The sequence below is a fragment of the Daphnia pulex genome, chromosome 10, assembly GCF_021134715.1.
Source record: "Daphnia pulex isolate KAP4 chromosome 10, ASM2113471v1".
Taxonomy (NCBI): domain Eukaryota; kingdom Metazoa; phylum Arthropoda; class Branchiopoda; order Diplostraca; family Daphniidae; genus Daphnia; species Daphnia pulex.
The window spans coordinates 12,689,104-12,716,844 of NC_060026.1; the positions used below are offsets into that span (position 1 = coordinate 12,689,104).

The following is a 27,741-nucleotide window of genomic DNA, read 5'->3' on the forward strand; positions in this document are numbered from 1 at the left end:
CCAAGACGACTTCATTGTTTGCATGCACAACTACTGTTGCTTCTTGCTGCTGTCAAATTTCCGATGTTCTTAAGATGAGCAACCGATAAGCACGAGTGATTGACAGCAATCAGATAAAGTCCTGGCCGTTTTAGTACACTTCACTTTAGAACCATTATATGAAGGCACAGCGCGTCGTGGTTTAAAAAATAAAGAGCATAAACCATAAATAAAAATGACAATCCTTATGCGTAATCATGGATGCGTGCTATTAATACATGGGGTCGTTACGAAGTGCATCAACAATAATAATATCTTGAATAAAAGCCTTTTCTTCATGGGAAGTGAGTGCTTTAGCTTGACATATTCCTAGAGTTGCTTGAGTCTTTTCCGCGTTTACTATATTTGGGATCAGCGACTGACAAGTTTGCGCTTGCTCCTGCAGTGTTCCACTGACGGACGGATCAACAAAATCATTTTCAATGGTTTAAAAAACAAGTTTCTTCCTCATAACTTCTGATTTTATTATCCCTTTCTTCTCATTAAGTTTGTGTCGCCAAATTTTTTCTTCCGGATTCAATACTGGATTGAAAAGATATGCACCTGCCCAGGATCGAACTGAGGACCTGTTGTGTGTGAGACAACCGTGATAACCACTACACTACAGGTGCGACGAAATTTACCACGTTATTTTTAAATACTACCTCAATAATATAAATGTTCGTAAAAATTTTTGTGTACGTCTAATACATATTGGGTTTCGATTAAAGGTACCGAGTTAAGATAGAGAAGTGTTTGGGAAAAAGAATGCCTAATCACTTATACTGCTTGTATTATATTAAGGTGACGAAGAAAACTCCCATCTTGCGCCCAAAAAAGGCGCATTATGAATTTAAATCTAACAATTGTTCGGCAATATGGCCTCTTTGATGCGATAATAAAACCTAAGATAAACGTATTTCTTCTTGGTAAATATTTACACACGGAAAATTGGGTTTTCCCATTTGAAACCATTGCATGCAATGTGATCTATTGACAGATATAATGCACGTAGATACAAGAGGACACAGATGTTTTTGTTTCCTTTGTCAATTATTCGTAACAAAGAAAATTGGTTCAAGGTTTTCGATTGCTTATTTTCGTTAGGGATTGATTTGGAAAGAATTTTTTTTCCAATTCCCACTTATGATAATCTAATTAGAATTTTTTATTTTTATGACAATTGTAAGTCGATCACGATTTTTAAAATTTCGGATCAACACTCAAAGGGAGGCGGCAATTTCCTCCTGCAACATGAAACCGGTGAAATGGGTGTAGTGGTATTCGCTGTCGAAGAGAGTCGACAGGGTCATGAAAACGATCTGCACCCAAACTTGATCGCCTGTTTTTAAGTTCAGCGTCGACTGCAGGGTCAACGGACTCCACATCTCTCCGGGAGTGCTCGCCTCAGTCACGTAAGCAGTTCCGGTCTGATGCCCGTTCACGTAAAGAAAAACTCCCAACGAAACGTAAGTTTCTGAAGCTGAAAGACGCGCATGTCCCGCGAATGAGAAGAAATAAATTCCGTTTCGTGGTGCAGTGAATATTCCGGATGCTAAATCCATGGCGTTGCCCTCGTTTATCAATGCCAAATCGAACGGAATCTTTGCAAATGCGGATAGAGAACTGTTTCTCTGGACGTAGAAATAAACGGGCGCTGATTTGACGTCGGCGTATCCGATCCATTTTTGAAAACCTTTTCGTTCATTTAAATAACAGTTAATAATTGAATATAATCCGCGTAAAAATAAAATGTGGTGTTACCCTCATCGCCGGGAAGTTTAGTAAAATCGCAATAAACGGATTCCATCCTCGCTGATCCCATGACGAAATGAAATCCATTCAGGGTGTGGCCAATCGTTTTGAGATCCTCGCATGAAGATGGTAATCCGTTAATGGCCACTGCTGTTGCTTGAGAAGAGTCAAAACCGTTTGCCGTTGCGCGTTCGGTTTTCTCTCGTAACAAGGAAGTTAGGAGCGAATCTTGTTGTTGTACTTTGGCTTCCAGTTCAGTCACTTTTTCCTTCATTTTAACCTCGTTTGACTCAAGTTGAATCACTTTCGACTCTAATTGAGTCGATTTTGACTCCAGACTCTTCACCACTTCTTTCATTTGAATCTGTTGACAAAAATGGCATTACATTGATATGACATGAATAAAAATAGCAAACTGAATGGGACTGACGAACAATACAGCTCAAAAACGTGAAAATGAAATTTAGATATTCTTACATAATTTTCCTTCAGCTGTCGAAATTCTTCTTCTAAAGAAAAATCCGTGCCAGTTGAACCAGTCGTCCAACAGATTAAAACCAACAACAAACCTATTTGGATGGGCGAAGCTACAGAAAAATTTGCCATTTTAATTTTAGCCTACTTTCACACAGCTAAAACAGCTGTCTTTCAATAAGATTCGACTGTGTTTTCAAACTGGATATGCGTTGTAAATTATCCAGAGCCGTTTGTTGGGTTTGTCTTAAAGTTCAATAATAAATTGAGATAAACGAGTCTTTGTGTTTGTATAATTCCTGCCGAAAGAAGATAAGTCCTCGAATGGAAATTTCAATGTCATTTTTCTGTTTTTTCCGAATTTTCAGGGTTTTCCAATTTGTTTTTATTTTTCAATTTTTCTCTCAAATTTTCTGGATATTTCCGGTCAATTGAGCCACCAGAAAGTGTCGGGTATTTGATGGTCTTTCTACAAATTATTGAAACGAGGATTTCTCTGTAGTGACGAAATTCTGATTGTGAGACTATATAGCTTTTCGGTGATAAATTCATTGCACAGTAGGCTACCACTACCAGAGCTCGCTTACGACACGATTTGTTATCGACTTTATTTTTATCCTTACCTTAGTTCATTATTTTTTAGACTACTCAGGCGGTTCGGCCGTGCGGTGATGGTGCCACCTCTTGCGCCGTCCAATCCATATCAGGATCCATCCGTATTATAGGCTGGAAATTTAAAAAAAAGTCTTAATTGCTCGCAACGCACTGATATTTGACCATTTGACCATCTCTGCTGTCGGGCTTCGTCAAAACTGAATAAAATTTTCTGTGCTCCTTCTTTCTTAAATTTTTCTTATTATATAATCAAATTTTTCCTGCTGGTCATCAACCCAAATCGTTATCTCCATTTATTATTTGATTCATAGTTAATGACGTATGGAGAAGAATATTTTACTATTTCCCTTCCTTTTCTTCACGAATAAAGTGGCCGGGCAAAAAAATGTTGACGCTGTAATTTTTATTGGATTTTGCTATCTGTTTTATATCGATGTTAATTTTTCATACATCAGTAGAGAATTAAAAGAACTAACCGTAATAAGTGTATCAATCCTTGGGATTGAACCTCGAGATTGCGATATGTATCGCTGTTGTCTACTACTATGTCTGTTGTGATTTTATCAATTTGAAATCTAATTGCTGCTTCATCGTTTCTTTGCTACAGGCTATAAAAAGAGCTTGACAAGTAAGTTAAAGGAAACTTCTATAAATAAGACTTTGATTTCTATCAGGTTCCCACGCACAAGGGTATTTTTTTATATCTGCTTTATGGCGACATGAAACAGGGGGTCCGGTGTTCAAAAGGTAAAAACACGCATAATTTAATTAAATCACGTTGAGAATTCAGACCTTACAGCACGAACTTGCTTCGTAAACTTCAACAATAAAATCGCTTCGCTCTTCCTTTACTTTGAAAAATGCGGAAAAATGACAATTTTCCCAGCAATTTGTCTGTTTGTACTCTCGCTTTTCAGCTCCAGTAGTCACGGAAGTGTTCTGCCACAAGGTAGGGTGTAATATTTTATTTTCTTAGTTTCAACGAGTTACTTACACTGTCTTTTTTATTGTGACTATCCATTTGTCAAAAGTCAAAATCCATAAAAAAACAATTTCGAAATCAAACATTCAAAATTTTTTGTTCCGGTCACTGTCAACAGGTGGCATTTATCTTTAGGATCTTTGTTTACATTATGGTGATGGCGTGAATTAGATTAGTGCTGGTTTGCTGGATAGATCTAGAAATGAAAGTAAAATTGAAATTATTTTGTGAATCCATTTTAAAAGCACAGTCAGCATATACCGTCGTTCAATTGAGGTTTGAAATCAAATTGCAAATGTTCAAATTGTTTGGGATCGATGCGCATTTGATTTTTCACTCGATCGCAAATTTCCCGGGTCGGGCAGGATCAAGGTAAATCTGAGTGCTGGCTGATATTTGTCACTATAGGCACGTCTGGAATCAAGTTCCCATCTTTGGTGTGTTCATTGTGCCATCATAGCCAATATATTGATGATATTTTGTATTTTTTCTTTGAGTAAAAAATAATTTTTTTTATGACGAGTTCAAATAACCAATACATCGTAACAAAAAAATACAGTAAACGATACGATACAAAATAAGTGGCATGAAAAATTCCCCTTCCATAATCTTTGGGGAAACTTTTCATATCACTCTATGTATAGATTACAACATCAAATATTTTGAATTTTGCCATTTTTACCTTTGAGATGTAATTGATTATTTCAATAACAGGAGAAAACAACAGTAGTCCGTCCGTGTTAATAAGTCGATATTCTGATATAAAAAGGAAATGAGATTCTTCTACAAGTTCACATTGCAGACTTCCCAAATAGCTTGTACAATTTTGTCTGAACAACAGTGTTCGAGATGACACTAATTTCTATCTTAGGCATTTTCGTCTTCGCCCTTTCAAGCTCAGCTTTTGGCAATGTCCTGGCGCCCCGAGGTACATTTATAATTCCTATTTTCTAACCATAATTAAGTTCAATGTACAGGTATCATATTATTGCGATAGATCTGGAAGGTTGCGGAGGATCAATCTTTGTTGAAGATGCAGTGGTGATCGATGCTCCGCTTAGCGCAAACTGCATGTGGCAAATCAAAACTGACGAAAATCGCGTCCTTGTTTTCACTGTCATTTCTGCTGGCGGGAATTTCAAACAAATTGAAGAATTTCTGTCGGTAAGAATATTGAATATTTATTGTTATGTCTTGTATAGGTTTACGTGTTATATGTTCAGCAGTGAAATTTCCAATTTTTGCTGTTTAGATTCACGACGGACTTGGACTTGATTCCTCTGTCCTCTTATTTGAGAACCAAAAGGTTCACGAGGTGTCGAAAAAGGAATTACCCGAGGCCATTTATACCACAGGTTCAGTCGCTGAAGTTCGATTCAAGAAAACACCGACTTCAGTTTTTAAGCTCAAGATTCAAAAGGTAATATTTCTACATAAATTAAATAATTTCCACGTTATACTTTATGGAATTAATCATCCGATCCCCAGGCTGTGGATTGTCCGTTTAACTTGGGAGCAGAGAGCCAATGTGGACGGGTTGTGGATGAGACTTCCTGTTACTGTGCGACATTCTCCAAGGTAATTATTACCGAATTATTATTAGGCTACGCAATTACGTATAAGAATATTTTATTTAAAATTTGTTTCTTATCGTGGTTATATTTTCATGGGTATAGAGAGATCAATCGTCACAGACCTCGTATTGTAATTCACACGCCATGAAACTGTGGGTCATCGAAAGTTACGAAGAAGAGCTGGCCATTCAGACTGTCTGGGGTACATCAAGTAAGTACTGTTAGATTGGATTCCAGTCCAATAAAAAGGTTTTTTTTAGAGGGAGGGGGGAGGGGGGGGGGTGTCGTGTAAAGCTGCCGATGTAAAATATTTTTCCTAATATTAAGAGCTGCTTGTTATTCTCATTGAAATTGAAATACGATTTCTTTCAAAGGTTATTTCTGGACCTCGGGCACCGATGAATTAAGTGAAGGTATGTGGATTTGGGAGACCACGGGAACAAATCTGTATCCGGGATACGCTAATTGGGCTGACGCAGAACCGAATGACTCAGGAGGCTATGAAGATTGCTTATATATTAACTTTTCGAAAAATGGAAGGATAGGCTGGAATGATGGGTCATGCGGCGGTTTGTGGGACGCTATATGTGAAGCTCATTCTTAGCTAGACGAACTTCATTTCTTGACATTTTTGGACTATTCTAAAACACTTACTGTTTTCTTGTTCAAAAATATGTTGACAATAATACAAAAACATGCCGACTAGTTTTACACCGATCGGGCTGTACCTACATGTACAATTAAGCGCGCCCCAAGCCCCATAAAACAAAAACTCCTCTTTATCTCATAAAGCTGTTTTTAGCTGAAATTTATTAAAAGACTTTTTAATTATTGTTCAATTTTAGTAAATTAGTTGGCTTATGGTAAGATTTGTATACTGCTATGTAACTGACGTGAACTAGACATAGGTCGCTTATTAGCTCTTGCGCCGTCCGTCTTACCCCAGCAGCAATTTGTGTTATCGACATTTGACTCGATGAATAATGAATGATTGAACTCCGGCTACCGATCCTTGTCTCCTTGTGAAGGAGACAATAACCTAACCAATTCAAACTGATCTTGGAGGCATCACAAGATTGTTTCGGTGATCTTTCTATTTTTATCCAACTTTTTATTACTGGAAGGCGGTGCTGCAATGCCGACCTTCAGGGCTTGCCTATATACTATTACGAGGAAGCAAAAGGTTCCATATACAGGGTTCTTTATTGACTTCATATTCCACGATAATTCGAGATCCGACGATTGACATTCATTTTTAACGTTCTAGAATTATTCATGGAAATAAATTTAAAAATCCTTCAGGCATCCCGGTCAATAGATTTTTAGCCATCGCCACAACCTTATAAACAGTAGCCTATAGGGCCTACAATAACCACAATGGAATGAGAGTTCTAAATATTAGGCCTGTATACTGAAAGACGAGAACAGTGTTTGAAGTAATACTCAGTAAAAGGAAAATCGCACACATCAGTTTTATAACTTGTTTACGAAAAAAAAAGTGATCAATTTGTTTGTAAAGTTTATGATTTCCCTGTATTTGTCAAAATAATTTTTTTTAATAATGGCAAAAAACAAGAACGTTAGTATTTCAAAAAGAAAATCAATGTCTATGAATGTGCTTCACAGATAGCGTCCAACAAATTGCTGCAGGGTAAATCATTCCAGCCCACCCTTCCATTTCTGGAGCTGTTTATGTGTAAGCAATTTTCGGTACTTCCTGCTGCGTTGTCAGGTTGATTATCGGCCCAGTTAGCATATCCCGGATACAGATTTGATCCCGTGGTCTCCCATATCCACTTACCCTCCATTAGTTCATCAGAACCCGAGGTCCACATCGTATCTTTGAAATAAATCGTATTAAAGTTAATCGTCAATTTCAATGTAACCGAGCACCGACGAGCAGCTCTTATTATTACGAAAAATATTTTACACTGGCAGCTTTACACGACAACCACCCTTCAAAAAAAAAATCTTTTTATTGGACTGGAATCCAATCTAACAGTACTTACTTGATGTACCCCAGACAGTCTGAATGGCCAATTCCTCTTCGTAACTTTCGATGGCCCACAGTTTCATGGCGTTTGAATCACAATACGAGGTCTGTGACGTTTGATCTCTCTAATCGTGGAGAAAAAGCCTTCAGAGAAAAATTTTAAGTTGTTTTTAATTGCGTAATAATTACCTTGGTGAATGTTGCACAGTAACAGGAAGTCTCATCCACAACTCGTCCACATTGGCTCTCTGCTCCCAAGTTAAACGGACAATTCACAGCCTGCGAATCGGATGATTAATTCCATAAAGTATCGTGGAAATTATTTAATTCAGCATGTAGAAATATTACCTTTTGAATTTTGAGCTTAAAATCTGAAGTCGGGGTTTTCTTGAATCGAACTTCGGCGACTGAACCTGTGGTATAAATGGCCTCGGGTAATTCCTTTTTTGAGACCTCGTGAATCTTTTGGTTCTCAAATAAGAGGACAGAGGATTCAAGTCCAAGTCCGTCGTGAATCTAAACAGCAAAAATTTGAAATTTCACTGCTGAACATATTACATACTGTAAACCTATACATAATACATAACAATAAATATTCAATATTCTTACCGACAGAAATTCTTCAACTTGTTTGAAATTCCCGCCAGCAGAAATGACAGTGAAAACAAGGACGCGATTTTCGTCAGTTTTGATTTGCCACATGCAGTTTGCGCTAAGCGGAGCATCGATCACCACTGCATCTTCAACAAAGATTGATCCTCCGCATCCTTCCAGATCTATCGCAATAATATGATACCTCTACAATAAACTTAATTATGGTTAGAAAATAGGTATTATATATACTTCGGGGCGCAAGGACATTGCCAAAAGCTGAGCTTGAAAGAGCGAGGACGAATATGGCTAAAATAGAAAATTGTGTCATTTTGAACACTGTTAGTCAAGTTGTACAGTAATAAGCTTTATAAGTTTAGGAAGTTTGCAATGTGAGTTTGAAGTGAAACTCTTGACAATTTGAGTGGGATCGCATTAGCTATTTATACAGAATATCGATTTGATAACGCGAACGTTACTGCGCAGTTCTCATCACTGGGCATCACTGTTCAAATATTGGATTTGTTTTTCAATTTGACAGATTTCAAATCTTTTTTTTTCCCCCACAAGGGTATGAAAAATTCCCCACATTCATCATATTAACTTTTAGAGTTTTACGACGTTTTGCGAATGGTCACTGGCTAAATATAACTGTTTTAACTGAATATACCGAAGAATCGATCAAGATTGACGTCAAAAGTTTCAACCCATCAAAAATAACCGCGATATTTTGGTGGCGTTTCCTAAATTGTTTGATGGTTGATAAGGCAAAAGCTGAGATTGTTAAACATCAAAAGGTAAATATAGAAACACGAGAGAAAAACACCAACACTCGTTTATACAGATCCCTCACAACAACGTCAGAGACAATCCAACTAATTTTGAGATCAATTTTTTGTTGCTAATGGCTGATTGTTGCGACAAAAAATTTGATACTGTATATTACCTGTATATAAGTTGCTCAATAATAATGTGTATAAATAAAAGGCAAACAAATCAAAGATCGCCACCATTCCGTCAAGATATATACAGTTTTTCCCTTAAAAATGAAAAGACGTGAACTTTGGCGATGATCAAAGTGGAGTTGCTCAATATTTGTAGTGCCGATAAAAACAAATGTTTTCATTTTTATCACGCACTCTCTTTTCGTATAAAAAGAGTAATTCACTTTCAGATTTCGGAGCTTTTTCCCTCGAACCCATTCTGTCCTTTCAAATCAATTTATTTTATAATATCATAAGTTCTTGTACTGTAACTTATCTTTTATTACCACATAAAAATGACACTGTTTCCAGCTGGTTGTATTTTGATTGCTCTGTCTCTGTTAAGCTCCACTCATGGCAATACTATTGTATCTCGAGGTAAACATGTTTTTCTATTATAATTTATTTTTTTAATTTTAATGTTATTACCTTATTTTATCACGTATATTTACGTTTAGAATTATGTGGAGGATCACTGCATGTTGAAAACTCGGTCGTGATTGACATTCCGTTGCTAGAAAATTGCGATTGGGAAATCCAAACCGATAACGATCACATACTCGTCTTTGATCTGGTTCATCAAGATTTGAATTTCGAACAATCCAAAGAATTTCTCGCCGTATGAATTTACTTAATGACAATCTTTGTCCTAGTTAAATAATCTTACAATCTTTTTGTTGGTAGATTCACGACGGACTAGGAAAAGATTCTCCAATGATTAAACAAGGGAATCAGAAGCATCACGAGGTGGGCCTAACAGCAATCAACAAGTTAAATCGTTATCTCTACAGCACTAGTTCGGTGGCCCAAGTGCGATTTAAGAATGCGCCGACTTCTTCTTTGAAACTCAGAATTCAAAAGGTAAAATTTCTAAAATATAAGATATATATTATCAACGCCGAATGAAATTGTTTTCTTACTCAGGCTGTCGATTGCCCTTTTAGTATCGGAGTCGAGAGCCAATGCGGTCGAGTTGTCGATGAAACTTCCTGTTACTGTGCGACATTCACTAAGGTATAATACGAGATAAATGACCTTAATACTTTCTCCTATCCTTTATTTTATATATTTTTTTAAATATTCGATACACCAAATAGAGGACTCAGCCGTCACAAACTACGTTTTGCAATAGCAGCCAAATGAAGTTACTGGCTATTGAAACTTATGCGGAGGAGCAAGCCATTTACGCTGCTTGGGGTGCAAGTAAGAAATAAAAATTTAAAAAAAGTTAAGAATAACCATGCAAATAATGTTTAAATTTGGTACATAGTATGTCGAGATAATTTTTCAATAACATAAATTCGCTGTAGCTACTACAATGCTTAATAACATTTTTATATTTTCAGCGATTAATTTTTGGACTTCTGGCTCGGATGTTTATAACGAAGGAACTTGGATCTGGGAGTCGACGGGTGCAAGAATTTACCCCGGTTACGCCAACTGGGCCACTTTTGAGCCCAATAATAATGAAAACAGTGAAGACTGCATATTCATCGTTAACGGTTGGTACGATTATTCGTGCGCATCTACCTTTGACGCTATTTGTGAAGCGCATCCACCCGATAGCCCAATTGTTTCAACTACGTTACCATCACCTACTTTACCACCGACTACGGCGTAATCAGCATCCTACATGGATTGATGATATCAATGCATTCTTGTAGAAAATTCCCCGACTCTGTTTTTACTTCCTAATATATCCCTGTCGTGCCTATAATTCACTTTGATTTTTCTTTGGCGTGATTTCGATTGGTTTTTTCTTGGTTATTTGTACTAGATGTATAAATATACGTGAGTTTGTAATCGATGAGAATTTTACTCATTGAAATATTACATAAATCGAAATGAAATTAGCGGCCGTAATACATAAAAATGGCCTTGGGTTTTTATTTTTATTGTATATACGTATGTATAAATAAATATTGTATAGACGTTCAATAACTTGTCGTATCCTCACATGGTCGCGAGACTTAACATGTAGTGTATAATTAATTACATTATTGGGACTGTGTGGGAGTTTAGATGAGGCCTGTGCCGCAGTGTAACTCACAAATTACAATCAACTCAATTTAATAAAATTTTTAACGGCCAATGAAATATAAATATTACGTCAAAAATAATTGAAACCCTGGCATGCGTCATTTGAACCATTCGGAGCTAGTATTAAAATAAATTTGCTTCAAATTAAAAGTATGAGTAAGCTGAATGTAAATACAGAGTTCGTCAGCATGAGGATTTCGTTAGTCGAAGTATGACACATTAAACGCTGTTATCGTACACTAAAACCAAAATAAAATTACCAATGTAGACACATTGACATTATCGTCGCAACCCGGTCGCGCGCCTAATTTTACTTCGATCCCCAACGGCTGTCACTCATCAAGGGGAAAATCTATTACCCAAATATCTATCTCAAATAAAAGGCAAACAATAAAGGTCGAATCGAGAAGGTATAAAAAATTTCCCTCGACATATTTTTATTTTGTTTGCGATGGAAAAGATATTGTTGCCTAACTTTTAGTCGATAAAAATAATCAAAAATATCATGTGCTCATCATTATCGCAACTATTTTTATGTATAAAATGACAAGTATTTGCTCTCAAGAATTTCAGAACATTGCTAAGCACTATTGAAACCAGCATACTTCGGTTGTGAACAACATTTAATTATCTTTTTGATGTAATAAAATTAATTCCCTATATTCTTTGAGTGTAAAAATGACGCTGTTTTTATCCTTTTGCGTTCTTACTTTGTCGTCTCTGCTAAGCTCCATTCACTGCAATGTCCTTGTTCCTCGAGGTAATTATTTGTTCAGTTTGAAATGAAATTATTTTTACACAGATTGAAATTGTATTTAGGATTGGAGGCGTGTGGAGGGTCACTGTACGTTGAAGACGCGGTCGTGATTGACGTTCCCACCCAAGAAAATTGTATTTGGAAAGTCCAGACGGACAAAGACCATATTCTTGTCTTTTCTCTGGCTGATGGTGGAAATTTCGAACGAATTTACGATTTTACTACGGTAAGAATTACGAAAATCAAATGTTTTGTGTATATCCAATAGACAACACCAGAATATCTTTTTAATAGATTCACGATGGACTTGATGGTGACGCTCCCGCTCTCCTGCTGGAAAATCAAATACATCACGAAGTCGGTCTTACAAGAGCCGGAATACTCAATTCTGTGTACACAACGAGTTCAGAAGCAGCAGTGCGATTCAAGAATGCGCCAACTTCTACTTTCAAACTTAGAATACAGAAGGTACATAAAATATCTATCTTTTTAAAAATATATAGATTTCATTCATTCCTTAATTTTTTCTTAATTCGCATTATATAGGCTGTTAATTGTCCCTTTAATGTGGGATCAGAAAGTCAGTGCGGCCGAATTGTGGATGACACTTCTTGTTACTGCGCAACTTTCACCAAGGCGAGGCTTTAGTTTGTTGCTATCGTGATAACATGCATGAGTGGCAGTAATGGGTGTATAATTTGATTAACTAATGATTTTTTCGAAGCAATGTAATTATATCTAAACCAATTGTTTTGGTTTTTTTTGCGAGTATAGAGATCTCAGGCGTCGCAATCGTCGTTTTGTATTGCCAACCAAATGAAGTTGCTGGCAATTGAAAGTTTGGTTGAAGAGCTGGCTGTTCACAGCACTTGGCCAAGTAAGCATTTTTTTTTAAATCTAGCGCTCACTTGGATAAAATTAAATTCGGCGTACATACTAAAATAGCATGCTTATACCCTTTTATGAACGTTCTTGACGAACAGCGACCTATTTCTGGACATCTGGGACGGATATTGCCACCGAAGGAATTTGGGTTTGGGAGTCCACCGGCGTCAATCTGTATCCTGGCTATGCTAATTGGGGCAACTCTGAACCCGACACTTTAGATGGTGAAGATTGCATTTTGATCCATTCTACTGTAGGTTGGCAGGATTATGGCTGTGGATCTGGTCAAGACGGCGTATGTGAGGCAAGATAGAAGGCTATATCTGCAGCAATTGTAATAATGGGCTAATCAGAATTTCGAATTATCTGCATAATAATATAAACGAGACGCATTCTGTTTTTTCTTTGTTTCTTGTAACGAGATTGTAGTATTGTAGTAACAAAATACAATCAGCAACCTAGTTCTTTCCGGCAAAGAGAGTTTTTCAAAACTGTGGCATGATTATAATGATAAGTCCGGATACGTCTATTTTGTTCCCAATAAATACCGTTAATAAATACCTGCAACTCTTGTTGAATTCATACATCATCTTAATTCCAATATACAATCAATGCCCATAAGGTTTGGTTATAACAAAAAGGAATCAGCTGCATTGTTGCTGCCCAATCTAATAAGCCACTTTAATTGTGATGATGGTGTGTGGTTAACTGTTTATTCTTATGGGCCTTTTTTACTCTTCCTTCCGCATTCCGTTGTGTACTGTCTAAATTGTGGTATCAAACACTGAATCTGTGGAAACTATTAGTAGATCATTGGTAGTTTGGTACTTTGGTAGCGATAAATATTCAGTTTATCTCATATGTCATCAAGACGGTAATCAAAAAGTACTTCCGAAAAGTCCAACAGATCGAAGTGTAACCATCGCCAAAGTTCGGTTTGTGGTATCGATAGCTGCTATATACGAAGGATCTTATTTTTTATGTGCCCAAAATAACACCCAGGTTCAGGTTTATCTCTTGCAGAAATGGCTTCAGGTTGGATGAACCGATCATAATTTTTTGTGTGTGTCTACACTGGTAATCATTAGTGGTAAAGTTAGTTGTTTCCTCCTCGATTTAGTGAACATTTTTGTGACACCAGTTTCACTTGAAATGCTAGATTGGGTTAGATTTCATAATTTTTCTTGTTATTCACTAATTAAATACCCATTTCTTGTTTGTAAACGAAACAATCGTTACAGATCCGGTAACACGTATCCCAACATATCCGGTAAAATAGAAATTCCACAAATGAGCACTCCAATTCTCATTTCGTTATTTCCGTTTTCTCGACAATGAGTCAATGGAGAAGCGAATTTGTGTACAGCAAATCATCTCAAATGCGTAGACGTAATCGTAGTCAAAATCAGTTTATTGGTCTCGCCTACACTTTTTTAATGCAAACACTTCAAAATTTGTTTATATATTTATTAAGTCTGCTTGAATACAAAGTAGAATGTGTGTGGAGAAATCTCTCCTTTAAATGAATTATAAGTGATTAAATTTCCTTCATTCCTCCTCATTATAACAAATTTCGTTTTTCGTGTCGAATGTTAGTCGAAGATTATTTTGCGCATTTCGGATGATCGTTTTCTCAATGGGAGGCGACTATTTCCTCCTCCAATAACAAACCCGTGAAATGAGTGTGGTGGTTACCGCTGTCAAGAGTGTCAACTAGATGCGCCCCTAACGACATCAAATCAATTCCCACCCAGACTCGATCGTCTTTTTTCAATTTCAGCGTCGACTGAAGGGTCAACGGGGTGAAATGATAACCTGAGGTTTTGGCTTCTTCAACATAACCCACCCCGATTCGGCCCCCGTTCAAATAAAGTCCAACTCCCAGCCAAACTTTAGATGATGAAGCCGGAAATTCCGCCACTCCCGTGAAGGAGAAGTAATAAGTTCCCTGTCGCGGTGCCGTGAATATTCCTGATGTTAAATTCAGGGCATTTCCCTCGTTAACCCGCGCCAAAGTGAACGGAATCGGAATTCCAGTTGAGTTGAATGAAGAACTTCTTTGGACGTAGAAATGGACGGGCGCTGATTTGACGTCGGCGTATCCGATTCTTCTCTGCAAAGCTGCAAATAAAAGAATCAGACAATATGAGAAAATCACATATAATCAGTTACTGAAGATGAAAATATCGTACCTTTTCCATTAGAGTAAAAGTTGCAGTAAACTGTTTCCATCTTCTTCGATCCTTTCACCAGAAAGAATCCGCTCAGTTTATACCCCGTTCGCTGCAGATCTGTGCAGGAGGTTGGCATGCGACCAATGTCAACTATTTCGCTCGTTCTGGCTGAAATAAGAAAAAAAGTTCAAGTTCTTTTATTCTCGTATTACATTACGTAAAAGTTAATTTTATCGTAATGTTAGGGCTACCGTTTAGATTTGTTGATAAGAGATCGACAGTTTTGCTTAAATCGGCTCTTGTCTTTTCCAAGTCCTTTTTAGTCTCTGATGGTGTAGTTAGAAACATAATCATAAACATTTTTGTGCACAGAAATATTTCGAAATTTCTTGGCGAATTTAAAACATAATCAGAGAAAATCAAATCAATGTAATTGAAATAATTATTTATGAAAAACTAAAATTTTAAATATGTAGAAATTGTCTGCTGCCGAAAAGATTTATTCCAAAGATATTTTAAGCTAAATCATTTATTCACAATTTCCTATCCCCCCCCCCCCCTTAATGTTCACAGACTTACAGATTTACCTATGAGTTCCGCTTCCAATTTGTTTTTCGTTTCCGTCCATTCTTCTTTCGTGGCTGTAAATTGAAGTCAACACTCACAATTTCACAAGTCAAATCAACTCGACGTTGTTAGTATAATTATACCAGCGGATAACGTATAATATTCTGTTACTACTATTGATAACAAATATAAAAAACATTTACCTTTTATTAATTCAATTGCTAATTTCCACGACGGTTTTTCCCCGTATAGTTGCTAAAAAAACATATATTTAAAATAATAAACATTGGGAAGATCAATTAAATTGAATTAAGCTTAAATTGAACGATTGAATTTTAATTTTGGGACAAGGAAATCTACCTGAATGCCTTCAATATCGTCCTTGTCTAATTTGAAATCAGAACTATACTCGTAAATTGGATACATCACAGCCTTAGTCACGTTTGTGTGTTCCAGTCCCAAAGAGTGACCGATATTGTGAGTAGCTACTTGAAATAAATTCGTTCCTGTGCAGTTGAATAGAAAAAGATCAAAAGATATGTTTAAAAATAAACGCATCATTAAGAACATGACAGTCTAAGTTTTACCTTTATCAGAGTTGAGCGTCCAGGTTTCGCTTTCGTCAAAATGAGCATCACCTCCGTTTACAGGAAAGGCAGCGTGTGATAAAGTGCCACCCGGGCCATCATTGAAGGATGGGCAATCACCATGTTCTCCAGACGCAAAACTGAATCAAACAATCGGTCCAAAAACTTATCAAATTGTGCATGATGATTACTCTTTTTCTTAATTTTTTTTTCTTCTTTTAAATAAAGGGAAATGGGAGATTATTTCATTAAATGAGTCAATCAGTTAGTTACAGGATTTCGATGTCGACGTTAGCCGATTCATTGTTGAGATGGACGAAGGTCAAATCGGTCACGTCCGCCCACATCTGAAAGGCTCTGGCGATCTCACGGTCCACGTCGGATTTCGTCATATCCGTCGTGTAATTTTTAATTTTATAAGTCAATTGTTTCTTAGGCCACTTGCTTCCTGTTTCGATGCAATTATCGGCAATTATAAAAATTAACAATATGTATAAGATCAAAGGCTTTTTGTAATATTATTGCATATTCCTGCCTTGAAGTGCGAATCGTTTCTGGCGATCGCTGGAAGAACCAGGGCGAACTCGATCCGGAACACCACAACGCGGTTTATTCATAAATTTCTTCGTCTCCGTATCAAGTTTACCTGTAAACCATTTTTTAAAAAAGGCCTTTCTTTACAGTCGACATTTATAATTTGGTCTAATGGAAAATGTAGAAACTGATAAAATAATCTAATAATCTAACAAGAGTACTTACCCGTTTTATTCAATCCAGCAAAGGATTGAAAATCTTCGATTGCCTTCCTGAAAGATTCAGCTAAAAGGATTGGGGAACGCGAAGAGTTCTGATATCCCAGGTCTAAATAGCCGAATCTCGCCGGGTGTACCTATAACCAACGACGTGAACAAAAAAACAATTAAAACATATTCGCAACCACGTCTGGCTTTATAGCGCTTTGTTTATGGCGCAACTGTTGCCAAGTGACTGATAAGAGAGTATAATCAAAGATCGGAAAATCGGATTCACTCCTAAGGACTTACCGTTACTTCGCCGACATCGGTGATTGGAGCAGCGTCGCTAAGATTTATCACCGACAAGTAACACAGGAAACTTAATGTCAACGACATTAGATGCCACATTTTAAGCGTGTAACTAATAACTTAATAATATTAATAATTCCAAAAAGGGAATTGCAAGGAGTACAAGTGCTGGTGTGGATCTTTTCGGACAAAAACCAAGTTAACGTCTGATGACAATTGGCTAGTGGTTGCTAGTTTTTATTTGGCAAGACATGCCATCCGATGTAGATACGATGAGCAGCGCAGTTTTATTCGCACTGTGCAGGGGAAGTTTATTTTAACTGATAAAGCCCATAATGAATGCAATGCGGTCTTCTTTTGTTAAGCTGTCTATCTCGATAAAAATAAAAATAATATTGACCGACGATTCAGTCGAAAATAAGTTTTCAGGGAATGTCACGCGTGATAAGACGGCTAATAAACAGGATTTCCTTAGCCTTCCAGCTTCCTTATCTGTCAGTTATTTTAAATGCTCTGTGAAGTGACCCAACAATTGTTTCAACAGTTGCCTGTGCTGGAATTTTACTGAAGGATTTTACTGCCCAGCAAACCAACAATGTTGCTGTAATGCTATATGCTGCGTCGACAACCCACAAGTGCGCCTATATCTATTCTTCTATCTGTATTATTTAATATGATATCCCCTCGTTTTCTAATAAAGCTCATCTCACCAACATAACAAACTGCTGTGTGTATGTTTATTGAAAACCGCAACATGAAGGGGCGGGGCTCTGAGAAATTTAAACTCTACCTCTCTTTGCCCAGCTGTTCTTTCATTCCCTTCCTCCACCAACCAACCAACAGCAACGCCATCTTTGTTTACTGCCCTCAGACTGATCACAGATGTCACTTAACAACATGTGGAATAAAATGTTTCAAAATGTCCAAAATGCCACAATTGAAATTGTTAAGTTGTGTATAGATAGCCATTTGAAGTGAATAAATAGCCATCCCAAGTCTCACGTACTATATTAATAATGGATACCAAACCGATGACTAATGGAGGTCGGAATCCTGATCTATTTGAGGATTTGATGAGATGTGTGCCAACAGTCATTGACGACGCTCCACATTCACAAAGGTATACTTTTTACCATTTTTTTGTAAATTTATTCGCGCTTTGTTAAATTACTTGGGATTTTTCAGTGAAGAAACTGATTCAAGTTGAAGATAGCAGTAGGGATGAAAATGGCAGAAGTAGATTTCATGTTTTCTCCAGTGGTGATTTCCTCTGGTTGTATAATATTGTTAATGACAAGACAAGGATGGACACCAGTTAATTTTAACTCCTCAAGAAGTCATGTGTAGAAGAAAAAAAGAAAAACAATTTGTGTGAATGAAAAATGCCATGACATTAGGCTAGGTACCAAACATTTTATCCCCATACTTTCAATAAAGAGTTTTAGTTTTGAATGTTTATTCGTTGTTTAGGTTTTCCACATTCACATGCCATGTCATGCAATTAAAGAAAAATGTGAGAAAAAGTTTGATGATCTACGGAAGAAGCCAAATCAAAGGAGTGAGTAAAGGCTTGCCAAAGAAATCAGAAAAAATAATAATGTCCAATAGCTGGGCAAGCTTATGTGGCTTTGAAAAAAAAAAGACGTGACATGTGACTTTGAATAGGGTGGTGTGAAAGCAAAAGAAAAATTTAACTCTCAGATGCTGGCCTTACCATTTACATCAGACTTCTTTCACGGGTACTGTTGTGAATTTTCGTGCACGAGCAATACTCGTTATAAAAATACCTTTTTTCTCTTATTCTTACTAGGGATTTCGCAATTATTCCTCGTAGTACGAATACAAGATTCGACTAGAAAATTTTCACACAAGCTGAATTTAAAGGATTGAACACGATGTCAATGCCCATCAGAGAGCCGCCATTCTCAAAAAGTTTATACCAAGCCATACAAACCATACGAGCGTGCGTAAGGTAGAAAACGTCACTAGCTGGAGAAAAATCTTCGACGGCAGTTCACCCTAAAAAAGAAGCAAAATTATTCGTCACCGAGAAAATTGTATCTGGAAGATTCTACATGGACAAAAGCCATATTCTCGTCTTCCCCTGGTTGATGGAAATTTTGATCATATTCACAATTTACTCAAGTAAGAATTATGCCAAAAGAAATGTTTTTGTATGCAATTTAAAGTCACCAATATATTTAGATTTACGGTGGACTTAATGAAAAAGCTCCCATTCTCCTCTGATGATTGGAGCTCTGGATTGGAGGTATTAAACGAGTTAAAGTGTGCTGCTTTTCAATATTGCAGGACATTAATGTAATCTTTACTTTTCCTTTACGATCAATTTAGATCAAGTGCAATTTTTTTGCTTGCTATGCCCAAAATAGTCACGAAATTAACCCATGTTGTGAATTATTAGTAACAGATATCGTTATTTCAGAGGAGGAGAGCCTACCTCCTGCAGTACTAGGTGAAGTATGATTCGATCTTGACTTTTTATATTATACGAATTAAAATTAAAACAGCATTCGTGCATTTCCCATTTATTTCGATAGCCAGCCAACTTAAAAAATCCTTCAATCTTGTAAATGTTACGTAGCTTCGTGTCATCTTCGCTGTCTGAAAGTAGTAAGTTTACAAACGCATTATTTCTTAAACATTTTGATTCGTTTTCATTTGAATTATATTCCCCGTACATTTTATGAGTGTTAAAGTTGAGTTTTTTCTGGATAATACTTTTTATGTTTTTTCTGTCCAACTTATACCCTTCACCTTCACGGGCTTCACAGATAGCGTCCAACAGATTGCTGCATGAATAATCATTCCAGCCCACCCTTCCGTTTCTGGATAAGTTTGATTATGCAATCTTCAGGGTCTCCTGAGTTTACTCGGTTCGGCGTCGGCCCAGTTAGCGTATCATGGATACAGATTTGATCCCGTAGTCTCCCAAACCCACTTACCCTCAATTAGTTCATCAGAACCCGAGGTCCAAAATGCATCTTTGAAATAAATCGTATGAACGTCAATTTAAACGGAAGCGAGTGGCTCTTACTATTTCGAAAAATATACAATTTAACAGGTTTACACGAAACCGCCTGTACAAATTCTTTATTGGCCTTGAATTTAACCTAATCATACTCACTTGATGTACCCCAGACAGCCTGAATGGCCAACTCTTCTTCGTAACTTTCAACCACATACTTCTCTCCGCCATTGTCCGTCCATGATCATGATGGCAAGTAGGCTACTGGCATGTAGACAGTAGACTGCATGTAGACCCCGATAATCCGATATCCGAAAAAACTGAAATATCGATCTGCCACCTGGTGAAACAACGGAATTTAACTTTTGTTAGGGCGGTTTTTCTGAAATTTTTTTATGTAATACCATTATTTATAGGTTCTTAAAGATGTGTGAAAAAAGTTGAAAACAGTGCAAGAAATAGATTAAAAATATCAGATAATAAGTTATTAACTCATTTTATTAATCCACAAATCAAGGTTGTTATTGATGCAAACGGATGACATCCCGTTACAATACGACAAATTTCGGAAAAGTTAATGTAGACGCCAAAAAGGAAAACAATTCAATTCGCAATTAGCAGTATCGAAACGAACTAGTGCTTGTTGTTTTTAGACTTGATCGTAAGATCTGGCTTCATTACGAGGTTATTCGTTGGTGATAAGTCGTGTACTTTAACGCTGTATCCAAAGGAGAACTCGAGGCAGGACATCATATTTTCGAACGTTAATAAAATGGAGCCAGGTTGTGGTAAATTGGTTGGGCTGTATCCCGTTCTTTTCAGAACACTGAAGAATTCTGTTAACGTTAGATGGATGACGTCCAGTGAGTCGGCTGGATTTAGGACCAACTGATCGAAAAGCTCCTTCGTGGTCCCGAATAGATCAAACAGATACAGCGAAGTGGCGAAAACTTTTTTACGAGTTATACGCTTCCCTATCCAATCTTGAACAGCGAATTTGTACAAATTATAGACGACGAACATGTGTGGATGGACACCACACATCTTCGAAATACGAAGACTGGCGAAAAACGCTTGAAATTGGAACATCATCTCTCTGCGACAAAACAACTTCTTCAAATCATCAGTACTTTTGAATTCCGTGACTTCAAAGCAATTTTCTCCCATTTACATTGGGGTAATGTAATCTTCAGAATGGCACTGTCTTCTCGCAAATGCGTGGCTTTATACCAGCTACTCCAGCCATGTTTTTGAACACTGGTGGTATCCCCATAAAAAACACGCAGCGCCGACCAGCTCCAGGACGTCAATGAGTTGCTCTTTATCAGCCTTGCATGGGAGAATCAAACAATCTGGGTTTTCGGTCTTGTCTTCCTTTTTCACGAACTCGATGTCTGGGTACTTCTTCTTGAGGATATGAAAGATCTGGTCTGAAATAGTGGTGTCAGATAGGGCAGGAATGAATACTAATCTCCACTGTTCACTCAACGGGAAGTTGCCAGTTCCTTGTTCGACAAAATACTTCAAGTAAGCCACATTCTGGTTTTCAACATCAAGCAGAAGAGAGTCTATGGGCCCATCCAGCTTCCTTTTCTTGGGGGGGATTACCATGTTCATGACATTCAGGTGTCACATCAGCTTTCTTTTTCGAACCCATGTTCTTCTGTGCTTTGGGTTGGTCAGACCCTCTGTAGTCAGTACTGTTCTGAGAAATTTAAATTTTAGTACACATATAAGGAAGAATTTCATGCGATAAATACCTGCTAATTTGATGGCAAAATAAAACAAATGCCAGCTAGATGGAAGATCAATTGGAAGCAGTCTTCAAATACCGTGGGAAATGTACTTGATTCTCCTAAATTTTTTTACAAAAACCAAGTTATTTTTTATACAAAATTGGGAGAAAAAAAGGTTTACCTTGTTGATGTTTGAAGAAACAAATATTCAGTAGGAACAAATCCCAGATATGTGGAAGATAAATTGGAAGCAGTCTTCAAAATGGGTGTGAAATGAACTTGATTCTTCTATTAATTTTAGCAAAACTAGGTTAGTAATTGTACTAAATAATTAGAAAATAGAGGCTTACCGTATTGAAGTAAGAGAAAACAATGCATAAGTAGAAAAAGTTAAAATTTTACGAAATTTCAACTAAGATTCTTGAGCTCTGATTGACGACGTCTGCCCGGCACAAGTACAGTACGAGAAACAAAAACTTTCTAACGGTTTTTTCCTCGTGCTGTAAATCGCAATGAAGTCCCCCTGGTGGCTGAATTTGAATTTCAAATTTTAACCGTTGCCAAATTATTTATTATTTAGCAATTATGTATGTTTTTTATTTAATTTTTCAATTTTTCAATTTATATTTGTTTTTACTAGGTGAAGTATGATTCGATCTTGACTTTTTATATTATACGAATTGAAATTAAAATTGCATTTCCCATTTCTTTTCCGATAGCCAGCCAACTTAGAAAATCCTTCGATCTTGTAAATGTTACTACAAGCTTCGTGTCATCTTCGCTGTCTGAAAGTAGTAAGTTTACAAACGCATTATTTCTTAAACATTTTGATTCGTTTTCATTTGAATTATATTCCCCGTACATTTTATGAGTGATAAAGTTGAGTTTTTTCTGGATAATATTTTTTATGCTTTTTCTGTCCGAACTCCAACGTATACCCACTAGCAATTGTTTCGTCTCGATCGATTGCGGTTTTTGTTTCCTCTAACTTTCTAATGGCGAGTTTCCCGGCGCATTTCTAGTTTTTGTGGTCCATGTTTTCGTTGCAAAAAGGATTTGCAGTTTTGGTCCAATCATCTAAATTCTCCAGTTGATAATCCAATTTTATTTCACCTGCTCTTCCTTTTATGCTTTTACCGATGGAGTAGCGAATTTTTTCTCCAGCAATGCACAACCGTAACAGTGAAAATATTTTTTATGCATTTACAGTAAGAATTCCTTCTTTCTCATTTTGTAATTGATAACGGATTGGTTTTTTTTTGTTGGCATGAAGAAGATTTTTTCTTTTTAATGCCCAATTTGTGCATAACAGTCACACGCAGTCACATTTATGTTGAGAAACTTCCTTCCCTTAATCAAGTAGAATCGAAAGAATTTATTTCCATTCACCTTTTCACATCCAATTAAAAATTCATTTTCGTGTGGAATGTCAGTCGGTTATCATTTTGTGCATTTCGGATGAAAACCACTTAAAGGGATGCTACAATTTCCTCCTCCAACAGGAAACCGGTGAAATGGGTGTGGTGGTCACTGTCGTCAAACATCCTCACCCCTGATTTAATGCTAATTTCCAACCAGAGTCGATCGCCTTTATTCAATTTCAGCGTCGACTGGAAGGTCAACGGAGTTCGTTGATTATCGATGGTGTTTGCCTCTTCAACGTAACCCAATCCGATTCGATTCCCATTCACACGAAAAAAAACTCCTAACCAAACTTTAGACGATGAAGCCGGAAATATCGCCTGTCCCGTGAATGAAAAGAAATAAATTCCCTTGCGGGGTGCCGTGAATGTTCCTGACGTCAAATCCATAGCGTTTCCTTCGTTCACCACCGCCAAATCGAAAGGAATCGGAGTGTCAAGTGTAGAAAATTTTGATTCTCTCTGTACGTAGAAATGAACGGGCGCTGATTTGACGTCGGCGTATCCGATTCTTCTCTGCAAATCTGCAAATAAAAGAATTAGACCGAGGGGTTGTCAACTCGATCCGAAGGTGTACGGATCTTAAATCCAAAAATCATTTTTTCAGATTTTTGGGATTTTTTCAGATTTTTTCAGATTTTTTCAGATTTTTTCAGATTTTTTCAGATTGCTATAAAGTCTTATTTTACCAGATGGAACACCCATTGATTGACGTGGCTTTACTTTACAGATAATTGTCCAGCGTTGGACAATTTCTTTGCAAACCTCTGACAAAATTTGGAATGTAACTTTGTGCCCAGGTGAAAGTTTGAACTTGGACGGGCACCGTGAAAAGATAGATCCAAATATTTGTAGTTTTTCTTCTTTATTCATAATTTCGAGAACATCAGGATCACCAAGTACATCTCGGATGTACTCTTCAATCATGACACTTGACTCATTTACTTTAGCCAACGCACGAATTTCACTAAAATTGAGATCGTTAAGTATTTTTTAATACTTACTAGTACAATACTTATAGGTACAATGACCTTGTTTTCTTTTAACAATTCCCATGTATCGTCATCCTCTCTAGAAATACCAGAATTTATAGAAGTCATTTTTCCCATCAAAAATTCCTAGCATGGCACTGACAGCAGACAGACCAAGAGACAGACAGAAGCCCAGGGGAATTATTAACACAGTAAGGGGAATTAGAATCGATAACGAAAAAAATCGATTCTTGTAAAATTTTGTCGATTTATTAAACCAAATTTCTTGGAATTTTGGGATTTTTGGGATTTTTTGATTTTTTGATTTTTGGGGATTTTTTAGGGATTTTTTTGAAAAAATCCGAGGGTGTACGAGGATTTTTTTGAGTTGACAACCCCTCGAATAAGACCAGGAAATGTGAACACGCAGTTGTACCACCCATCGTGCCGTAGTCGTCGTACCATTTCCATTAGGATAAAAGTTGCAGCAAACAGTCTCCATCTTCTTCGATCCTTTCACTAAAAAGAATCCGCGCTCAGTTTATGCCCTATTCGCTGCAGATCTGAACATGAGGCTGGCATTTGACCAATGTCAACTATTTCACTCAATCTGGCTAATTGAGGAATAGAATTAAAAAATTTTAAAATATGGAATACTATTTAATAACAATTAAATACCATTTAATTTTGCCGACAATTCTTCAACGATTATCTTCGTTTCTATTAATTCGTTTTTCGTCATTTTTAAATTTTCCAAACTCACTGAAAACCCAACCGTATGTTAAACAAGGAAAGATCTCTCCCAGTAATTAACCAAATTACCTGCCAGATTTTCTTCCGCAACTTTGATTTTATCTGCCAATACGTGTGAATCCTTTTTAGTTTCTGAAATGGAAAACAAATTACTTTGGTTTACTCTTGGCGGGGGTTGGCAACTCACAACTTGGGTGTACGAAGATTCGGGATTCTAGAGAGATTCTAGAGATTCCGAAAGATTCTATGAGAGGAGAGATAGGGAGATTCTGGCCAGGGCGGACCAGGGTGTACGAAGATTCTGGGGAGTTGCCAACCCCCCATACCATCGTTAAATTGAGGTTTGAAATCAAGTTGCAAATGTTCAAATTGTTTGGGATTGATGCGCATTTCAGTCTTCACTCGATCGCAATGTTCCCGTGTCGGGCAGATCAAGGTAAACCTGAGTGATGGCTTGTTGTCATTCAAAACCCACTCATTGTTCAATGAGAAATCAGCAGATTGTACTTTGCTTGTCAACCTGGCACTGTTGAAAGGAAGGACTTGCACTTGACTGAGCTCGATTTCTTGACTGAGGAATTGCTTGAGGTGTTCGGCCACTTTTTTTCTGACGTCTTGATTCCAAATTGAAAAACTGACGCTGAGAATTCCCTGAGTGGCCGTTGGATCGTGAATAGAAACGACATTCAGATGACTTAGCAGAGCGATTGGCGAGAAGAAATAGATTTTTTTGTGGCCTGAAGTTGTTTGACTATCGTAAATACTGACATTTACCGAGCCGTACTGCATGGAGGAAATTTTAATTGGCAGCGGTTTATCTTCGCGAATATCAGATGAGGTGGGATCAGCTCACAGGGTCAGATAATTTTTATTCTGAGGAAGCGAAACTTGTCAGAAAAAGGATCGTCGCCACTACCAGTTTCAATGACAACAAAACATCCATCTATAAATTTTCGAAACATCATCTCAATATTGTTTACAAGGATTATTTGTTAATTAATTATTTTCTCGATAATTATGCATAATTGTATTGGTTTTTCTTTAATTTTTACCTTTGAAATAGAACGTCGATCTTTTTTCGGCGTGATTCGGTGAAGAGTAGCTGAGGATGTGACGGCATGCACTCAAGGTGAAATCTACTGCCACGAAATTCTAGCTGGTCTCTTTCTTGCAGCATGGTAGATAATTCGTAATCACGGCCACTCGCCAGCGCTTGAGGAAATGAAACATCCAGGCCATAGCCTCGCCTACCTACCCACTGATCAACCTCAACCACCCAACGCTAGAGCTGTCCTGTACCAGAAAATTAACATACACGTTATTAACCTTGCAGAAACGTAAAACCAAATTACCATAAACTAAATTCTCATCAGGGCTGTTGAAGTATTTTATTCATACGCATCAAGAACAGATACGCAAAAAATTCGATTTGAATTCCCAACTTCTTTTTCTATGATTTTGTTTTCTTTTGTTCTGCGTGAAGATAATTTATTTATGAAAATTAATGCATTTTTTTCCAGATGCTCAGGATTCGGACAAATTTGTCACTAAAGGCGACTAAAGGCGCGTCTGGATTCAAGTTTCCCATCTTTTGTGTGTTCAAGGTTCAGCAACTCGAATTGGATACAGCTCAAAGACGAAAATTGGAAGTGAAAGTCTCTCAGATATGGGCCCATCTGAGGAAATGAAGGAGGACACTTTTTGTTTCACTCATTTTTCGATTTTTTTTGGCGAGTAGAGAGGTCAGCCTGCGCGCTTTTTAGAAAAAGGCTGTAGGCTAAAGAAATTGATTTACTTTCCAGACCAAGACAAAGTAAAACTTGGTGAAAATCGGAAAAAACACCCTTTTTAACATTCCAGACTGCCTCGTTTCAAGGTGAGACGTAGCCTAGAGTGCTTAAAGAGTGTTTTTTCCGATTTTCAGCAAATTTCTTCTTTTTCTTGCTCTGGAAGGTGCATCATTTTCCTCAACCTACAGCCGTTTTCCAAAAACAAAGAATTGCATTTTTCTGACCAGCCGCTAGATGGTTTTGGACAGAAAAATCGCTGTCCCAATTTCTGTGCAGGATACACTTATTTTTAATGAAAATTGATTAAATCAATGAAAGAAAGCTTGCTTCCTTGAGATTTAACCTTAACCTAGAATACGAAATTCGAATGATGAACTATTGAGTTATCATAACTTGTTTTGCTCTTTCTTTATTGATCTCACTCTAGGGTGGGATCTGCAGACCTGTATTCTGTTGGATCTGAGACCCAACCCACCATCCGACAGGTGAAAAGGTTCCATCACCATCTCGATTCGTCAAGACGATATAACGGACAAACTCGTCGATATTGTCAAGGCTAACTATGAGTTGGAACTTGCCATACGTTCTGGCCAAAAATGATAAAATATTTTCTCTTAAGATTATTTATTCCCTATGTTATACTAATGCTTCCACTCAGGAGTGTCCTCATCATTGATGAGGATCAAACTGAGGACCTTCATCGTGTGAAGCCGACGTGATAACCTCTACACTATGGAAACCCCGCTGTCCTGTACCAGAAAATTAACATACACGTTATTAACCTTGCAGAAACGTAAAACCAAATTACCATAAACTAAATTCTCATCAGGGCTGTTGAAGTATTTTATTCATACGCATCAAGAACAGATACGCAAAAAATTCGATTTGAATTCCCAACTTCTTTTTCTATGATTTTGTTTTCTTTTGTTCTGCGTGAAGATAATTTATTTATGAAAATTAATGCATTTTTTTTTCCAGATGCTCAGGATTCGGACAAATTTGTCACTAAAGGCGACTAAAGGCGCGTCTGGATTCAAGTTTCCCAT

The 27,741-nt window shown here is 37.2% G+C and overlaps 7 protein-coding genes, 2 long non-coding RNA genes and 1 other non-coding gene across 18 annotated transcripts; 4 read left to right on the forward strand and 6 right to left on the reverse strand.

Annotated features, from left to right (window-relative positions):
* Nucleotides 1-577: 577 nt before the first annotated feature.
* Nucleotides 578-650, reverse strand: Trnav-cac. The gene has a single exon. It is a non-coding gene; the product is annotated as a tRNA-Val (tRNA).
* Nucleotides 651-974: 324 nt separating this feature from the next.
* On the reverse strand, nucleotides 975-2,474 carry LOC124204351. The gene is made up of 3 exons (XM_046601394.1): nucleotides 2,251-2,474; nucleotides 1,783-2,137; nucleotides 975-1,714 (listed from the first exon to the last, which is right to left on the reverse strand). Exons 1-3 carry the CDS (start codon nucleotides 2,377-2,379, stop codon nucleotides 1,242-1,244), a joined length of 957 nt encoding a protein of 318 aa, XP_046457350.1. The 5' UTR covers nucleotides 2,380-2,474; the 3' UTR covers nucleotides 975-1,241.
* Nucleotides 2,475-4,626: 2,152 nt separating this feature from the next.
* LOC124204086 lies at nucleotides 4,627-6,123 on the forward strand. Its single transcript, XM_046601099.1, has 6 exons — nucleotides 4,627-4,772; nucleotides 4,842-5,008; nucleotides 5,097-5,264; nucleotides 5,333-5,422; nucleotides 5,521-5,629; nucleotides 5,793-6,123. The coding sequence occupies exons 1-6, from the start codon at nucleotides 4,694-4,696 to the stop codon at nucleotides 6,020-6,022; spliced, it is 843 nt and encodes a 280-aa protein (XP_046457055.1). The 5' UTR covers nucleotides 4,627-4,693; the 3' UTR covers nucleotides 6,023-6,123.
* An 812-nt stretch (nucleotides 6,124-6,935) lies between these two features.
* On the reverse strand, nucleotides 6,936-8,437 carry LOC124204044 (C-type lectin domain family 10 member A-like). Its single transcript, XM_046601052.1, has 6 exons — nucleotides 8,255-8,437; nucleotides 8,021-8,187; nucleotides 7,760-7,927; nucleotides 7,601-7,690; nucleotides 7,428-7,536; nucleotides 6,936-7,258 (listed from the first exon to the last, which is right to left on the reverse strand). Exons 1-6 carry the CDS (start codon nucleotides 8,331-8,333, stop codon nucleotides 7,026-7,028), a joined length of 846 nt encoding a protein of 281 aa, XP_046457008.1. The 5' UTR covers nucleotides 8,334-8,437; the 3' UTR covers nucleotides 6,936-7,025.
* A 740-nt stretch (nucleotides 8,438-9,177) lies between these two features.
* Nucleotides 9,178-10,792, forward strand: LOC124203509. Its single transcript, XM_046600183.1, has 6 exons — nucleotides 9,178-9,363; nucleotides 9,444-9,604; nucleotides 9,670-9,846; nucleotides 9,910-9,999; nucleotides 10,083-10,188; nucleotides 10,332-10,792. The coding sequence occupies exons 1-6, from the start codon at nucleotides 9,282-9,284 to the stop codon at nucleotides 10,604-10,606; spliced, it is 891 nt and encodes a 296-aa protein (XP_046456139.1). The 5' UTR covers nucleotides 9,178-9,281; the 3' UTR covers nucleotides 10,607-10,792.
* Nucleotides 10,793-11,591: 799 nt separating this feature from the next.
* LOC124204027 lies at nucleotides 11,592-13,239 on the forward strand. The gene is made up of 6 exons (XM_046601009.1): nucleotides 11,592-11,785; nucleotides 11,845-12,008; nucleotides 12,077-12,250; nucleotides 12,329-12,418; nucleotides 12,557-12,659; nucleotides 12,766-13,239. The coding sequence occupies exons 1-6, from the start codon at nucleotides 11,704-11,706 to the stop codon at nucleotides 12,978-12,980; spliced, it is 828 nt and encodes a 275-aa protein (XP_046456965.1). The 5' UTR covers nucleotides 11,592-11,703; the 3' UTR covers nucleotides 12,981-13,239.
* Nucleotides 13,240-14,119: 880 nt separating this feature from the next.
* Nucleotides 14,120-17,327, reverse strand: LOC124204261. Its single transcript, XM_046601307.1, has 11 exons — nucleotides 17,039-17,327; nucleotides 16,755-16,884; nucleotides 16,531-16,641; nucleotides 16,269-16,443; nucleotides 15,996-16,135; nucleotides 15,769-15,914; nucleotides 15,612-15,663; nucleotides 15,429-15,482; nucleotides 15,093-15,167; nucleotides 14,860-15,009; nucleotides 14,120-14,788 (listed from the first exon to the last, which is right to left on the reverse strand). Exons 1-11 carry the CDS (start codon nucleotides 17,135-17,137, stop codon nucleotides 14,301-14,303), a joined length of 1,620 nt encoding a protein of 539 aa, XP_046457263.1. The 5' UTR covers nucleotides 17,138-17,327; the 3' UTR covers nucleotides 14,120-14,300.
* A 778-nt stretch (nucleotides 17,328-18,105) lies between these two features.
* On the forward strand, nucleotides 18,106-21,288 carry LOC124204284. 7 transcript variants are annotated; one of them, XR_006878815.1, is made up of 8 exons: nucleotides 18,106-18,158; nucleotides 18,224-18,440; nucleotides 18,509-18,777; nucleotides 18,849-19,183; nucleotides 19,244-19,307; nucleotides 19,391-19,516; nucleotides 19,597-19,669; nucleotides 19,831-21,288. It is a non-coding gene; the product is annotated as an uncharacterized LOC124204284 (long non-coding RNA). The 7 variants fall into 7 exon arrangements; XR_006878814.1 differs by having other exon boundaries at nucleotides 19,391-19,511; XR_006878813.1 differs by having other exon boundaries at nucleotides 19,391-19,669.
* A 111-nt stretch (nucleotides 21,289-21,399) lies between these two features.
* On the reverse strand, nucleotides 21,400-22,248 carry LOC124204283. Its single transcript, XR_006878809.1, has 4 exons — nucleotides 22,111-22,248; nucleotides 21,942-22,048; nucleotides 21,785-21,879; nucleotides 21,400-21,729 (listed from the first exon to the last, which is right to left on the reverse strand). It is a non-coding gene; the product is annotated as an uncharacterized LOC124204283 (long non-coding RNA).
* Nucleotides 22,249-23,120: 872 nt separating this feature from the next.
* On the reverse strand, nucleotides 23,121-26,393 carry LOC124204369 (complement C1q and tumor necrosis factor-related protein 9B-like). 3 transcript variants are annotated; one of them, XR_006878852.1, is made up of 5 exons: nucleotides 25,958-26,393; nucleotides 24,975-25,848; nucleotides 24,831-24,914; nucleotides 24,615-24,766; nucleotides 23,121-23,705 (listed from the first exon to the last, which is right to left on the reverse strand). XR_006878852.1 is itself a non-coding variant. In XM_046601420.1 (3 exons), exons 2-3 carry the CDS (start codon nucleotides 24,652-24,654, stop codon nucleotides 23,230-23,232), a joined length of 516 nt encoding a protein of 171 aa, XP_046457376.1. In that variant the 5' UTR covers nucleotides 24,655-24,762; nucleotides 24,831-25,066; the 3' UTR covers nucleotides 23,121-23,229. The 3 variants fall into 3 exon arrangements, 2 of the variants coding, with proteins under 2 accessions (XP_046457376.1, XP_046457375.1); XM_046601420.1 differs by lacking the exon at nucleotides 25,958-26,393 and having other exon boundaries at nucleotides 24,615-24,762; nucleotides 24,831-25,066; XM_046601419.1 differs by lacking the exon at nucleotides 25,958-26,393 and having other exon boundaries at nucleotides 24,831-25,066.
* Nucleotides 26,394-27,741: the final 1,348 nt, after the last annotated feature.

Bases quoted from the DNA above. Each gene is read 5' to 3' on its own strand.
- LOC124204351 (XM_046601394.1), bottom strand. From the start codon at position 2,379: ATGGCAAATTTTTCTGTAGCTTCGCCCATCCAAATAGGTTTGTTGTTG. The intron at 2,138-2,250 runs GTAAGAATATCT...TTTTGTCAACAG, and splicing joins GACAGCTGAAGGAAAATTAT to ATTCAAATGAAAGAAGTGGT. The intron at 1,715-1,782 runs GTAACACCACAT...ATGAACGAAAAG, and splicing joins TAAACTTCCCGGCGATGAGG to GTTTTCAAAAATGGATCGGA.
- LOC124204086 (XM_046601099.1), top strand. From the start codon at position 4,694: ATGACACTAATTTCTATCTTAGGCATTTTCGTCTTCGCCCTTTCAAGC. The intron at 5,423-5,520 runs GTAATTATTACC...TCATGGGTATAG, and splicing joins ACTGTGCGACATTCTCCAAG to AGAGATCAATCGTCACAGAC. The intron at 5,630-5,792 runs GTAAGTACTGTT...TTTCTTTCAAAG, and splicing joins GACTGTCTGGGGTACATCAA to GTTATTTCTGGACCTCGGGC.
- LOC124204044 (XM_046601052.1), bottom strand. From the start codon at position 8,333: ATGACACAATTTTCTATTTTAGCCATATTCGTCCTCGCTCTTTCAAGC. The intron at 7,928-8,020 runs GTAAGAATATTG...TTTGCTGTTTAG, and splicing joins AAGTTGAAGAATTTCTGTCG to ATTCACGACGGACTTGGACT. The intron at 7,537-7,600 runs GTAATTATTACG...CTCCACGATTAG, and splicing joins ACTGTGCAACATTCACCAAG to AGAGATCAAACGTCACAGAC.
- LOC124203509 (XM_046600183.1), top strand. From the start codon at position 9,282: ATGACACTGTTTCCAGCTGGTTGTATTTTGATTGCTCTGTCTCTGTTA. The intron at 9,605-9,669 runs GTATGAATTTAC...TTTTGTTGGTAG, and splicing joins AATCCAAAGAATTTCTCGCC to ATTCACGACGGACTAGGAAA. The intron at 9,847-9,909 runs GTAAAATTTCTA...TTTCTTACTCAG, and splicing joins TGAAACTCAGAATTCAAAAG to GCTGTCGATTGCCCTTTTAG.
- LOC124204027 (XM_046601009.1), top strand. From the start codon at position 11,704: ATGACGCTGTTTTTATCCTTTTGCGTTCTTACTTTGTCGTCTCTGCTA. The intron at 11,786-11,844 runs GTAATTATTTGT...AATTGTATTTAG, and splicing joins CAATGTCCTTGTTCCTCGAG to GATTGGAGGCGTGTGGAGGG. The intron at 12,009-12,076 runs GTAAGAATTACG...TCTTTTTAATAG, and splicing joins GAATTTACGATTTTACTACG to ATTCACGATGGACTTGATGG.
- LOC124204261 (XM_046601307.1), bottom strand. From the start codon at position 17,137: ATGTGGCATCTAATGTCGTTGACATTAAGTTTCCTGTGTTACTTGTCG. The intron at 16,444-16,530 runs GCAGGAATATGC...GCATCGAAACAG, and splicing joins GAAACGATTCGCACTTCAAG to GAAGCAAGTGGCCTAAGAAA. The intron at 14,789-14,859 runs GTACGATATTTT...TTTTATTTGCAG, and splicing joins CTTTTACTCTAATGGAAAAG to CTTTGCAGAGAAGAATCGGA.
- LOC124204369 (XM_046601420.1), bottom strand. From the start codon at position 24,654: ATGGAGACTGTTTGCTGCAACTTTTATCCTAATGGAAATG. The intron at 23,706-24,614 runs GTACGACGACTA...TTTTATTTGCAG, and splicing joins CTTTTATCCTAATGGAAATG to ATTTGCAGAGAAGAATCGGA.